The sequence below is a fragment of the Apodemus sylvaticus genome, chromosome 3 (genome assembly GCF_947179515.1).
Source record: "Apodemus sylvaticus chromosome 3, mApoSyl1.1, whole genome shotgun sequence".
NCBI lineage: Eukaryota > Metazoa > Chordata > Mammalia > Rodentia > Muridae > Apodemus > Apodemus sylvaticus.
The window spans coordinates 127,589,940-127,605,580 of NC_067474.1; the positions used below are offsets into that span (position 1 = coordinate 127,589,940).

General features: G+C 35.4%; 1 protein-coding gene across 1 annotated transcript in view; it reads left to right on the top strand.

The window, feature by feature from the left end:
• LOC127680341 (selection and upkeep of intraepithelial T-cells protein 2-like) overlaps window positions 1-15,641 on the top strand; it is a 175,396-nt gene that overhangs the window by 2,396 nt on the left and 157,359 nt on the right. Inside the window, exon 2 of the mRNA XM_052175826.1 lies at window positions 5,484-5,564. Coding sequence (XP_052031786.1) covers window positions 5,484-5,564 — 81 coding nt within the window. The remainder of the gene's footprint in view (window positions 1-5,483; window positions 5,565-15,641) is intronic.

Sequence of the window (15,641 nt, forward strand, 5' to 3'; positions counted from 1 at the left end):
CTTTATTGTTTCTACCTCCACTTTTATATCCTGAATGGTTTTGTTCAATTTGTTCACCTGTTTTGTTGTGTTTTCCTGCAGTTCTTTTTTTTTTTATTTTTTTATTTTGTATATTCTTTGTTTACATTCCAAATTATTTTCCCTTTCATGGTTTTCTCCTCCCCAAAAGTCCCCTAAGCCCTCTTCCCTCTGCCTATTCTCTGATCTACCCTCTCCTACTTCTCCTGTAATTCTTTATGGTTTTCTTCCTGTTTACTTGTGTTCTCCTGTATTTCTCTAAGGGAGTTATTTATGTCCTTCTTGAAGTGCTCTATCAGCATCAAGAGCTGTGATTTTTAAATCCAAATTTATTTATTTATTTTTGGTTTGTTGAGGTATCGAGGACTTGCTGTTGTGGGAGAATTGGGTTCAGATGTTGCCATGTTGCCTTTATGTCTGTTAGTAATGTTTCTATGTTTGCCATTTGACATCTAGTTATCTCTGGTGTTAGTTGTTCCTGCTGTCTCTAGCTGGTGCTTGTACCTTCTATGTGCCTGCAAGCACAAATGTGCCTGTCTCAGAACCCCTTGGTGACCAGTTCTTCTCTGGCATAGAGTGCTCTGGAGCTGCCCAGCTCCTGAGTGCAGGTGGGGCTCAGGTGGACCCTGTCCCAAGTGATATCACACTTGGGTGTCCCCTATATTCCTGGATACACTCTTCCCAGTCATAGGAGCAAAGATGGTGGTCTCACCTGTAAAGGTAGAACTCCCTCTAAATGCAGGACTCCCTGTAGGGCAGATGTCCCCTGGCAGGATAGGTGCACAGAGGGCTGTAGTGTTGCCCTGGGTGCAGGTGGGTCCCTGGCAGACCAAGTTCCAAGTGATCTTACTCTCAGTTGTTCCCTATGTACCTGGCTGCACCTGGCTGCTCAGTCACAGGAACAAAGGTGGTGGCCTCTGCTCCTTATTTTTTAATAGGGTCATTTGGTTCTCTGGAGTCTAACTTATTGAGTTCTTTGTACATATTGGATATTAGCCCTCTATCAGATGTAGGATTGGTAATGATATTTTTCCAATCTGTTGGTTTCCATTTTGTCCTATTGACAGCATCCTTTGCCTCACAGAAACTTTTCAATTTAATGAGGTCCCATTTGTCAAGTCTTGATCTTAGAGCATAAGTCATTGCTTTTCTGTTCAGGAAAATTTCCCCTGTGCTCATGTATCCAAGGATTTTCCCCATTTTCTCATCTATTAGATTCAGTGTATCTGGTTTTATGTGGAGGTCCTCGATCCACTTGTACCTGCACTTTGTACAGGGAGATAAGAATGGATCAATTCATAACATTCTACATGTTGACCACGAGTTGAAACACCAGCATTTGTTGAAAATGTTTGTCTTTTTTCTACCAGTTGGTTTTAGTTCCTTTGTCAAAGATCAAATGGCCATAGGTGTGTGGGTTCATTTCTGGGACTTCAATTCTATTCCATTGATCTACCTGTCTGTCACTGTACCAATACCATGCAGTTTTATCATAATTGCTCTGTCATATAGCTTGAAGTCAGGGAAGGTAATTCCCTCAGACATGTTTTTATTATTGAGAATAGTTTTTACTATGTTGGGATTTTGTTATTTCAGGTAAATTTGCAAATTACTTTTTTTAAGTCTATGAAGAATTGAGTTCATATTTTGATGGGGATTGCATTGAATCTATAGATTGCTTATGCAAGATGGACACTTTTACTATATTAATCCTGTCATTCCAAGAGCATTGTAGGTCTTTCCATCTTCCATCAAAGAGGTCCTCTTTGATTTCCTCCTTCAGAGACTTGAAGTTCTTGGAATATAGATCTTTCACTTGTTTGGTTAGAGTCACACCAAGGTATTTTATAATGTTTGTGACTATTGTGAAGGATATTATTTCCTTAATTTTTTTTTTCTCAGCCTCTTTATCCTTTAAAGATAGGATAAAGGCTACTGATTTGTTTGAGTTAATTTATATCCAGCCACTTTGCTGATATTGTTTATCAGGTTTAGGAGTTCTCTGGTGAAATTATTTGGGTCACTTAAGTATACTATCCTATAATATGAAAATAGTGATATTTTGACTTCTTTCTTTCCAATTTGTATCCCTTTGACCTCCTTTTGTTGTCTAATTAGCTAGAACTTCAAGTACTATGTTGAATAGATAGGGAGAGAATAGTCAGCCTTATCTAGTCCGTGATTTCCATGGGATTCCTTCAAGTTTCTCTCCAATTAGTTTGATGTTGGCTACTGGTTTGCTGTATATTGCTTTTACTGTTTATAGGGCTGGAATTCTGGATCTTTTCAATTTTGTAAAATGCCTTTCAACGTCTAATGAGATGATCATATGGTTTTATTTTTCCTTGGGTTTATTTACATAGTTAATTGGGTTGATGGATTTCCTTTAATTGAACCTTCTCTACATCCCTGGGGTGAACCCTAGTTGATAGTGGTGAATGATCATTTTTTGTGTATTCTTGAATTCAGTTGGCAAGAATTTTATTGAGGATTTTTGCATTGATATTCATAATGGAAATTGTTCTGAAATTTTCCTTCTTTGTGAGTTTTTTGTGTGGTTTTGGGATAAGGGTGACTGTGGCTTTGTTTTATATGTATATGTATATGTATATGCATATGTATATGTATAATATATATTGTATAATATATAACATATAATATAATGTTGTATATATTATATAATATATGTCATTGTATATTACAATATAACAAAGTTATTACATGTATACATTTATATATTTATATGTATATATGTTTATGCATATGTGTATCTATATGAATATATAGATATATGTATCAATAATAATAAAGATGCTATTGACTTCAGAGGATGTGGTATGAGAGAAACTGTAGAAGGAAACGGGAGTAAAAAGGTAATATAATTCTATTTCAATTCAAATATTTTTAAAATATTGGTTTCACAGGAGAGAGCAAAACTCACCATCACTAGGATCTAGAAAACTGAAAGAGATGGAGAAATGAGAGATATTTGTTCTTTCAAAAATTAATGAAAGTATAATTATCTAGGAGAAATAAATGTAGTAGGGATAGTCTAATGTAAAACAATTCACTGAACCCAGATGAGGTATATGCTTTTAATACCAGAACTCCAGAGACAAAGGCAGGACTGTCTCTGTGAGTTCAAGGCTAGTTGGTTCTTTAGACTAAGTTCTAGGACCGACAGGTGTCTGATACACTGAGAATTGTTCTCTTGAAAAAAAAAGAAAAGACAATTTTATCTTATGTTTTAAAAGAATTGGAATATATCATCAATAGGTTGTTAACTTGAAAAGTTTACACACTGAAATATCACATTGTAGCCCATAAAATGCACACTTACCACATTTCAATTAACAGAATGCTAAAGGAAGTGAAAAGTAGACCTTCTGAATGCATCATTAAATTTTCCTTGAAAATATTTTAATTCACAGCAACTGTGAATACCTACACAAGACCTGAATAGAAACAGTTTCCATCATTTAACATTGTGAAAATGGAATAAACTCACAAGATCTCACGCCATTCTGAGGCTGTATATGAAACTAATAATTGCCAGTATGGAAAGAGATGATTTTCAGTGGTATAGCTACTAATGAGCTATTTTCTCATAAACAGACCTTTACAATAGTGCAGCAATATATCCTAATTGAACACTTTGAATTTGATTAGGATTATCAAAACCAATAAAATAAGAAGACATGAAATTATGAGAGAAAGTAATTGGAAAGAAGAATCCCATTGGAGTAGGATTTCACAAGGGAGGGCAATGGAGATTAATACAAAGTATATACATGTATGAAAATATCATAATGCCATCCTTTATGTTTAATTAAGATATACTAATAAAATATTTTAAAAGGAGGGGTAGAGATATGTAAGTATTTAAGAATACTTTTTGCTCTTGTGATGGATCCAGAATTAGTTCTGGTACCCATATGGTGATTCATCACCAAAATTTACTCTAGTTCCAGATGAAATGGTGTTTGATTTGGCAGAAGACCCAGGTTTCATTTTGGAACCCAGATGGTAGTTCAAAACTATCTTTAGTTTCATTTAGTTCAAGAACCTCATTGATCTCTATGTTTAACATAAACACACATTATATATATATGCAGGCAAATCTCTCCCTCCCTCCTCTCTCTGTCTTCTCTGTCTCTCTTTCTCTCTGTCTCTCTCTTTTTTTCTCTCTCTCTTTCTCTCTCTCTCTGTCTCTCTCTCTCTGTCTTTCACACACACACACACACACACACACACACACACACACACACACATGAGCATGTCCACAAATACACACACCAAGAAACAATTTTTTGAAAGTTTGTAAAACACATTTGATATTTAAGAAAACTTCTTATTTTGTTTATTCAGAATTGAAAAATATATCATAAAAATTTTGATATTTATTAAAAATAAAGAACGTATCATATAAGGTATAGATTAGATTCATTTTAATGTTCCATTCAATTTCCCATTTCTCTATAATACTAGTAACTAACCTGTTATGTTTGTGATAGAAAACTATGACATTTGATTGCTTTAGCAAATGAAAAATACTAATTAATTGACAAAAAGTCTTCACATTTGAGTATGTCAATGTATTTTTCACCATAACTTTTTTTCATTCGATATATTTTTTATTTCATTTCAAATGATTTTCCCTTTTCTGCACCTCCACTCCCCAAAAGTCCCATAAGCCCCCTTCCCTCCCCCTGTTCTAGCACCCACCCCTTCCCACTTCCCTGTTCTGGTTTTGCCCTATACTGCTACACTGAGTATATCCAGGACAAGGGGCCACTCCTCCGTTCTTCTCGTACCTCATTTGATGTGTGGATTATGTTTTGGGTATTCCAGTTTTCTAGGTTAATATCCACTTATTAGTGAGTGCATACAATGATTGATTTTTTGAGACTGGGTTACCTCACCATGCATGATGTTCCAAAAAGTTTCTACTTATGAATTTTCCATAGGAATAAAATTCAAAACTTAGAACAAGAAAATCATGGCCTTCTAAAAAGCCAATGTAATTACTTTAAATTTTGTAAGGGTAAATCTGTTTCATAAATTTTCTGTAATTAAATAGGACTGTATGTGTCAGCCAGTTATACTACAAGACCTTTGAGTCTTGAATCTGTTTCACAGTTCTATAAACTTATTCGGAGAGACATGCAACTAATAAAGTTTGGAAATTCAGTCAAAAACATCCAATCTAGGAGTATGTGATCCTCTTATGTGGAAAATACAGCTGAAGTAATTCCAAAAGGTAGGATCACCAGATTTAGCAAATAAAAATGTTCTGATTACTTATAAAAAACCTGAATTAAATGACCATAGTAAAAATATTCATTTTTAGAAATTGAGGCCTAATGATGGGTTATTTTGCTTGAAAACTAGTGGTTGTAAAAATATGGAAGTATTTAATTTTTGCAACCTTTTTTCACTAGTCATTAATTTGTGTTTTATCACAGGTGTAATGGGAACAATAGGAGTACCTCTTATTGTACATTGTATTGTCCTGTCTCCGCTTCAGATGGTAGCACCGAGTTCAGGTATGAATCTCTTACTTGTCTCCAGTAAAATGAAGATCTAGTACAAAAGGGCAGGGTATTAAATCTATTGTCCTAAAGAGATGCATGTACCAATGAAAAGAAGAGAGTCACAAGATTATCAAACATAGAGGAACCAGTCATTATGTCTATTCAGCAAATATTCTTTCCTTGGGTTTGTTTCACATTCCAGGAAGAAAGGACAATTAAAGAGATCAAATGCATGTTTTGAAGTCTCAGTATTTGTATTAAATACACAGAATTTTCATATCACTTTTACACTGAGGAATTGTTGCAGGCTCAGATACAGAGAGAATCATTTTGAATTAACAGAACAATAGTGCAAAAAGAAGAGGGAAGATGAAATAGACTATTTGAATGGGAATTTGATTTTGTAGGGACATCTGTGTGAGGCACAAACAAATACAGATTGCTTGGAGACTTAAAAAATGGACAACAAATCATATAAAAAGAGCTGATTGTCCATGAGAAAATTTTACTGATGCACATTTACTTGTGTTCTATCCAATACTGGAAATTTCATTTGGTGAGGAGAGATGTCTGCTTTTTTTTCTCCCTCATTACATGGTGATTTTATTTGGAATGCACATATATATGAATATAGCCACTAATTCTCTACCTCTGTGAATATACAGATTGTACTTTTCTTTTCAAAGACTTAAAAGCTAATATTAACTTATAAGTCAGTACATACTATATTTGCCTTTCTGGAACTGGGTTACCTCTCTCAGAATGGTTTTTTACTACTTACATCTATTTAACTGCAAATTTCATGTCTTCATATTTTTAAATACCTAGGTAACAATATTTAAAACTAAAGATGTACATTTTCTTTATCCACACACCCATTGAAAAGAGTCTAGGTTGTTTATAATTTCTGAATATTTTGACTACAGATTGAACAAGTGACTCTGATTTAGAATAAAGCATCCTTTGAGTATGTTCTTTGGAATAGAATAGCTATAACTTGAGGTGGAGCTATTCTCAGCTTCTTCGGAAACCACCACAGTGACTTTTTAGTTTTAATTTGCACTCCTACTAGCAATGGATATATGTACCTTTTAGTTCATATCCTTATGGTTATGAACTGTCATTTTTTATCTGGAATCAAGGAAAGGGGAGGTCCTTGGTCCTGTGGAGACCCATTGCCCCAACATAGGAGATGGCTAGATTGCTAAGGCCAGAATTGGTGGGTGGGTGGGGGAGCTCCCTCATAGAAGCAAGGAGGAAGAGGATGGGATATGGGGTTTGTGGAGGGGGAACGATGAAGGGGGAATGACATTTGAAATGTAAATAAATAAAATAACCACTTTAAAAGGAAAACTGTAATTGGTGGGTATAGAATGAAATTTCAGTGAAGTTTTGATTTGCATTTCACTCATGGCTAAGTATGGTGAACATTTTTAAAGTGTTTTCATAGCCATTTGAGTTTTTTCTTTTAAAATTCTATGTTTACATATGTAACCCTTCCCTTTTAAATTATTTCTTTATGCCACGTCTAGTGTTTTAATTTTTCATACATTGTTGATGTGAACTCTGTCAAATGTGTAGCTGGTAAAAACCTTTCTGCAAATAATAGTGTCTTTAATATTTCATTTTCATGAGGTCCCATTTATTATTTGTTGTTCTTAGTGCTAGTGCTAATAGCATCCTGTTTAGAAAGTCTTTTTCTGTATGAGTGGTTTCAAAATGATTTCTCACTTTCTTTTCTATCAGACTGCACATCTGGGCTTATGTTGAGGTTATTGATCTACTTGCAATTAAGTTTTGTGATAGGTTATAAGTATTGATCAGTTTTCATTCTTCTACATGAACTCATCCATGATGAACAGTTCAATATGGTGCAAACAGTACCAAAGTTCACCAAGATGCTGTTTTTTCTTACAGTGTGTATATATGGTATTATCATAAAACAGGTGGCCATAAGTATATAATCAACCTATGTCTGAGTCTTCATTTTAATTCCAATGATAAATGTTTCTGATTTTTTTTTTTTTTGCAAAACCATGATGGTTTGTTACTATAGCTCTTTAGTGCAGATTAAGAAGGAGAGTAGTAATACCCCCAACAACTCTTTCAATATTCAGTAGTTTAGACCTACTCTGAATTTTTGTGTTTCCATTTGTAGCTGAACATCATCCTCTCAAGATCTATTTAGAATTATTTTGGGCATTTGTTTGAATACATAAATTCCAATTGGTAGGATGACCATTTTTGCTATGTTAACCTGACTAATCCATGAGCTTGGAATATCTTTCTACCATTTGATATCTTCCCCAGTGTCTTTCATCAATGTCTTAAAGTTTTATCATGCAAGTTTTTCACTTTCTTGGTTAGAGTTACCACAGAGAGTTAATATTATTTGAGGCTACTATAAAATGTGTTGTTTGCCTGATGTCTGTCTTAGTCCATTTGATATTTGTGTACCAGAGGGCTGGTAAGTTTTGTTGGTTAATTTTGTATCCAGTGACTTTACTGAAAGTGTTTATCAGCTATAGGGATTTCTTGGTTGTACTTTAAGGGTTACTTCTGTATATACATATAATGCATAAAAATACTTGAACTTTGTTCTTTCCTATTTGTATCTTTATCTGGACATTTTGTGCTTTGGTTATTATGGGCAGTGAGGAATTTCTTTTCTTGTCTAATCTATATTGTGTTCTGTATTCTTCTTTTTTTAATTTTATTTTTTATTCAATATATTTTTATTTACATTTCAAATGATTTCCCCTTTTAAAGTCCTCTCAGTTTTCAAGTTACTTTCTTTCTGATTTTTCTTAAAATATCTTCCATGCTTTTGACCCAAAATTTGCCTTTCTCTATCACTACTATTATTTGTAGATTCATCTTTATCCTAAGGTCCAAATTATCTTGGGTGGTGTTTTCACCCTGAATTCTCTTAGATTCAAATTTTTCTTCAACTGCATGTTCATTTCTTCTATATTCTCTTCAATGCTTGAGAAATGACCATTTTCAATATTATTCATATTATTCCATGAGAATGGGAGTTTTTTTTCAATCTTTGGAGGTCTTCTTCAATTCCTTTCTTCAGAGATATGGAATTCTTGTCAAAAACATTTTTCACTTTTCTGGTTAGACTTACACCAAGACATTTTGCATTGTGTCTATTGTGAAGTCTGTTGTTTCCCTATTTTCTTTCTCATCCAATTTTTCATTTACATAAAGGAAGACTACTGATTTATTTGAGTTAATTTTATATCCAGCCACTTTGCTCAAGTCATTTATCAGCTGTAAATTTTCTCTGGTAGAATTTTAGAGTAATTTATATATAATATGTATATATTATGATATCATCTGCACATAGGGATACCTTGAATTATTTTACAATTTATATCCTATTGGTTTCCATTTGTTGTCTTTTTGCTCTAGTTAGAACTTCAAATATTATATTGAATAGATTCAGGGACAGTGGGTAGCCTTCTCTTGTCCATGATTTTAGTGAGATTGCTTCATGTATCTTTCCATTTAATTTCATATTGGCTGTTGGTTTGCTGCATATTGCTTTTATGTATTTAGGTATGGGATTGAATTTCTACTTTCTCCAATACTTTTAACATTATGGAGTGCTCTAGTTTGTCAAAGGCATGTTGAACTTGTAATGAGATTATATGAAATTTTTTTCCTTTGAGTTTCTTTATATAATGGATCATGTAAATGGATTTTCACATATTGAACAATCCCTGCATCCCTGGGATGAAGTCTATTTGATCATGATGAATGATGATTTTAATATGTTCTTGGATTCAGTTTGCTAAGATTTCCTTGAGTATTTTGGCATCAGTATTAATAAGTAAAATTTGTGTAAAGTTCTCTTTCTTTGTTGGGTATTTGTGTGATTTAGGTATTAGAGTATTTGTGGTTCATAGGATGAGTTAGTGCTCCTTCTGTTTCTATTGTATCAAATAATCTGAGGAGTACTGGTAGTACCAGCTCTTTAAAGTTCTGGTAGAATACTACACTAAAACCTCCCAGTCCAGGGTTTATTTATTTATTTATTTATTTATTTATTTATTTATTTATTTATTTTTGGATGGGGATATTTTTCTTTTTTTCTCCCTTCCTCCGCCCCCCTCCTTGATTTCCCTTTTTTGGGGCATCTATTGTGTCTTTGCCTGACCAAGGACCACTCCTCCCACTGATGCCCAACAAGGAATTCCTCCACCACATTTTTGGCTGGAACCATAGGTACCCCTTCGTTGATGGTTCAGTCCCTGGGAGTCCTGAGGCATCTGGGTGACCAATATCATTATTCCTCCCATGGGTCTGTAGACCCCTTCAACTCCTCTGGACTACCATCCAACTACTCCACTAGGGACCCCACACCCAGACCAATGGTTAGCTGCTAGCATTTGCCTCTGTATGTGTAAGGCTCTGGCAGGGCCACTTCGGAGACAACCATGGAATGCTCCTTTTGGTATGCACTTCTTGTCATCCATAATAGTGTCAGGGGTTTGGTGACTATAGGATGAATCCGCAAGTAGGGCAGTCTCTGGGTGGTCTTTACTTCAGTCTCTGCTCCACAATTTGTCTCCTTTATTGCTCCTGTGAGTATTTTGTTTACTTTCTCAGAGGAAGCTCCCTCAATTCAGTCCTTCTCCTTGAGCTTCCTGTGGTCTGTGAATTGTAACTTGTTTATTTCGAGCTTTGGCGCTAATATCCATTTATCATTGAGTGCATAACATGTGCGTTCTTTTGTGATTGGGTTACTTCGCTCAGGATGACACTTTCTAGTTCTATCAATTTGCCTAAGAATTTCATGAATTCATTGTTTTTAATAGCTGAATAGTACTCTATTGTGTACATATAACACAGTTTCTGTTGGACATCTTGTTTCTTTCCAGCTTCTGGTTATTATAAATAAGTCAGCTATGAACATATTGGAGCATGCGTCCTTATTACATGTGGGACCATCTTCTGGGTATATGCCCAGGAGTGATATAGCTGGGTGCTTAGGTAGTACTATGTCTAATTTTCTGAGGAATAGCCAAAATGATTTCCAGAGTGGTTTTACCCGCTTGCAATCCAAACAACAATGGAGAAGTGTTCCTCTTTCCCCAATCCTCCCCAGCCTCTTCTGTCCCCTGAGTTTTTTATCTTAGCCATTCTGACCATTGTAAGATGAAATCTCAGTGTTGTTTTGATTTGCATTTTCCTGATAACTAAGGATGCTGCACACTTATTTAGGTGCTTTAGAGCCATTCAGGTTTCCTCAGTTGAGGATTCCCTATTTAGCTCTCTACCCCATTTTTAAATAGTGTTATTTGACTTTCTAGAGACTAACTTCTTGAGTTCTTTGTATACATTGTATATTAGCCCTCTATATGATGTAGGATTGGTAAAGATCTTTCCCCAATTTGTTCATTGCCATTTTGTCCTATTGACTGTGTCCTTTGTTGTGGAGAATAGTTTTTGTTCTCCTGGGTTTTTTTATTATTCCAGATGAATTTGAGAATTGTTTTTTCTAGATCTATGAAGAATTGATTTGGGATATTGTTGGGGATTGCATTGAATCTGTAGATTGCTTTCAGCAAAATGGTCGTTTCTACTATATCAATCCTGCCAATCTATGATCATGGGAGATTTTTTCCATCTTCTGAGTTCTTTCTTGATTTCTTTCTTCAGAGGCTTAAAGTTCTTGTCATACAGTTCTTTTGCTTGCTTCCTTAAGGTCATACCAAGGTATGAGATATTATTTGGGACTATTGTGATGGGTGTCATTTCCATAATTTCTTTCTCAGCTTGTTTATCCTTTGAGTAGAGAAGGTTACTGATTTGCTTGGGTTAATTTTATATCCAGCCACTTTGCTGAAGTTGTTTATCAGCTTTAGAATTTCTCTGGTGGAAGTCTTGGGGTCGCTTAAGTCTATGATTCTATCATCTTCAAATAGTGATATTTTTGACTTCTTCCTTTCCAATTAGTATATTTTTGACCTACTTTTGCTGCCTGATTGTTCTGGCTAGGACTTCAAGTACTATATTGAATAGATAGGGAGAGAGTGGGCAGCTTTGTCTGGCCCCCGATTTAATGGGATTGCTTTAAGTTTCTCTCCATTGAATTTGATGTTGGTTACAGGCTTGCAGTATATTGCTTTCACTATGTTTAGGTATGGGCTTTGAATTCCCAATCTCTCCAAGACTTTTATCATGAAGGGATGCTGGAGTTTTTTCGAAAGCCTTTTCAGCATCTAATTAAATGACCATGTGTTTTTTTTCCTCGAGTTTGTTTATGTAGTGGATTATATTTATGGATTTCTGTATATTTAATCATTCCTGCATCCCTGGGATGAAGCCTACCTGATTGTGGTGAGTTATAGTTCTGATGCATTCTTGGATTCAGTTGGCCAGGATTTTGTTCAGTATTTTTGCAACAGTGTTCATGAGGGAGATTGGTCTGAAGTTCTTCTTCCTTTTTGGTCTTTGTTTGGTTTAGGTGTAAATGTGATTGTGACTTCATAGAATGAGTTGGGTAGTGTTCCTTGAATTTCTTGAGTTTCAGTATTATCTCTTCTTTGAAGATCTGATAGAATTCCCCACTAAACCCATCTGGTCCTGGGGTTTTTTTTGAAGGGAGACTATTAAATGACTGCTTCTATTTCCTCATGGCTTATGGGACTATTTAGATGTTTTATCTGATCTTGTTTTAATGTTGGCACCTGGTATGTATCAAGAAAGTTGTCTATTTCATCCAGATTTTCAAACTTTGTTGAGTATAAGCTCTTGTAGAAGGATCTGATGATATTTTAAATTTCAACAGTTTTTGTTGCTATGTCTCCCATTTCATTAATGATTTATTAATTTGGGTAGTGCCCTGGTGCCCTCTGGTTAGACTGGCTAAGGGTTTATCTATCTTGTTGATTTTCTCAAAGAACCAGCTCCTGTTTTTTTTTTTTTTTTTTTTTTTTTTTTTTTTTTTTTTTTTGATTCTTTGTATAGTTCTTTTTGTTTCTATTTGGTTGATTTCCAGCCTGAGTTTGATTATTTCCTGCTGTCTACTCTTCTTAGGTTTATTTGCTTCTTTATGTTCTAGAGCTTTCAAGTGCTCTGTCGAGCTTTTAGTGTAAGCTCTCTCCATTCTCTTTTTGGAGGCACACAGAGATATGAGTTTTCCTCTTAGCACTGTTTTCATTGTGTCCCATAAATTTTGGTATGATGCGTCTTCATTTTCATTGAATTCTAAGAAGTCTTTAATCTCTTTATTTCTTCCTTGACAAAGCTATCATTGAGAAGAGTATTGTTCAATGTCCATGTGCATGTGTGTTTTCCATTGATTTTGTTTGAGTTTACCACCAGCCTTAGGCCATGGTGATCTGATAAGATACCTGGGATAATTTCAATATTTCTATATCTGTTGAGGTCTGTTTTGTGACCAATTATATGGTCAATTTTGGAGAAGGTACCATGAGGTGCTGAGAAGAAGGTATATTCTCTTGCTTTAGGGTGGAATGTTCTATAAATATCTGTTAGATCCAGTTGATCCATAACTTCAGTTAGTTTCACTGTATCTCTGTTTAGTTTCTTGTTCCATGACTTGTCCATTTTTGACAGTGGGGTATTGAAGTTTCCCACTATTATTGTGTGGGAAGCAATGTGTGCTTTGATCTTTAGGAAAGTTTATTTTATGAATGTGGGTGCCCTTGCGTTAGGAGTATAGATGTTCAGAATTGAGAGTTCCTCATGGTAGACTTTTCCTTTGAGCAGTATGAAGTGTCCCTCTTTATCTTTTTTGACAACTTTTGGTTGAAAGTCAATTTTATCTGATATAAGAATGGCCACTCCAGCTTCTTTCTTGGGACCATTTGCTTGGAAATTTGTTTTCCATCCTTTGATTCTTAAATAGTGCCTGTCCTTGTCACTGAGGTGGGTTTCTTGTATGCAGCAAAATGTTGGGTCCTGTTTACGTATCCAGTCCATTAGTCTATGTCTCTTTATAGGGGAGTTGAAACCATTGATATTAAGAGATATTAAGGTAAAGTGATTGTTGCTTACTGTCATCTTCTTAGTTAAAGTTGATATTCTGATTGTGTAGCTATCTTCTATTGGGTTTGATGAAAGATTACCTTATTGATTTTTCTACAGTGTGGTTCGCTGTCTTGTGTTGGTATTTTTCACCTATTATTCTTTGCAGAGCTGGATTTGTGGAAAGATAATGTGTAAATTTGCTTTTGTCATGGACTGTCTTCTTTTCACCATCTATGGTAATTGAAAATTTGCTGGGTATAGTAGTCTGAGCTGACATTTATGTTCTCTTAGGGTCTGTATGGTATCAGCCCAGGCTCTTCTGGCTTTCATAGTCTCTGGTGAGAAGTCCGGTGTAATTCTGATAGGTCTGCCTTTATATGTTACTTGACCTTTTTCTCTCACTGCTTTCAATATTCTTTCTTTATTTAGTGCATTTGGTGTTTTGATTATTCTGTGATGGGAGGAGTTTCTGCTCTGGTCCAATCTGTTTGGAGTTCTGTAGGCTTCCTGTATGTTCATGGGCATCTCTTTCTTTCTTTTTTTAAATTTATTGATATATTTATTTACATTTCAAATGATTTCCCCTTTTCTGGACCCCCACTCCCCGAAAGTCCCCTCAGTCCCCTTCCCTCCCCCTGTTTTCCCACCCAACCCTTCCCACTCACTGTTCTGATTTTGCTCTATACTGCTTCACTGAGTCTTTTTAGAACAAGGGGTCACTCCTCCGTTCTTCTTGTATCTCATTTGATGTGTGGATTAGGTTTTGGGTATTCCAGTTTTCTAGGTTAATATCCACTTATTAGTGAGTGCATACCATGATTCACCTTTTGAGTCTGGGTTACCTCACTTAGTATGATGTTCTCTAGCTCCATCCATTTGCCTAAGAATTTCATGAATTCATTGTTTCTAATGGCTGAATAGTACTCCATTGTGTAGATATACCACATTTTGGTTAGGGAAGTTTTCTTCTATAATTTTGTTGAAGATATTTATTGGGCCTTTAAGCTATAAATCCCTGCTTTCTTCTATTCCTATAATCTTTAGGTTTGGTCTTCTCATTGTGTCCTGGAGTTTTTGGGTTACAAGCTTTTTGTATTTTGCATTTTCTTTGACTGTTGAGTCAATGATTTCTATGGAATCTTCAGCATCCAAGATTCTTTCTTCTATCTCTTGTATTCTATTGTTGATGTTTGCATCTATGACTCCTGAATTCTTTTCAAGGTTTTCTATTTTCAGAGATGTCTCTACTTTGTGATTTTTTTGTTGATTCTATTTCCAGATTTAGATCCTAGATATTTTTGTTCAGTTCCTTCACTTGTTTGTTTGTTTTTTCCTGAAATTCTTTCAGGAATTTTTGTGTTACCTCTTTAAGGGCTTCTACCTGTTGATCCATGTTCTCCTGTGTTTCTTTTAGGGATTTTTGTGATTTCTCTTTATGGGTTTCTGCATGTTGACCCATGTTCTCCCATAATTCCTTATGGGATTTTTGTATTGCCTCTTTAAGGGCTTCAACCTGTTGACCCATATTCTCCCGAATTTCTTTAAGAGCTTTTTGTGTTTCCTCTTTAAGGGCTTCCACCTTTTCCTCAATATTCTCTTGTCTTTCTTTAAGGGATTTTTGTGCTTCTGCCTGTTGACCCATGTTCTCTTGTATTTCTTCAAGGGACATTTTTATGTCCTTCTTGATGTCCTCCATCAGCAATATGAGATGTGATTTCAAATCTGGTTCCTGCTTTTCTGATGTTTTGGAGTACACAGGATTTGCTGTTGTAGGAGAGCTGGGTTCTGATGGTACCATGTTGCCTTGGCTTCTGGTGGTAATGATCTTGCATTTGCCTTTGGCCATCTTGTTATTTCTTGTGTAAGCTGGTCTTGCTGACACTATCTTCTCTATCCTGCTGGTCTGTGTTTCTGTGCTCCTGGGATTCATTTTCTTTCCAATGCCCTGCAAACAGCTAATAGTCTGCTCCAGTCAGTTCTCCAGAGAGCCTCAGGAAGTGGTGTCCCCTCTGTGCCAGATATGGTGCAGGGCTCCCATTCCAGATGGCAAGGGGTGGCAACAGGGGAGGAGGGAGGGGT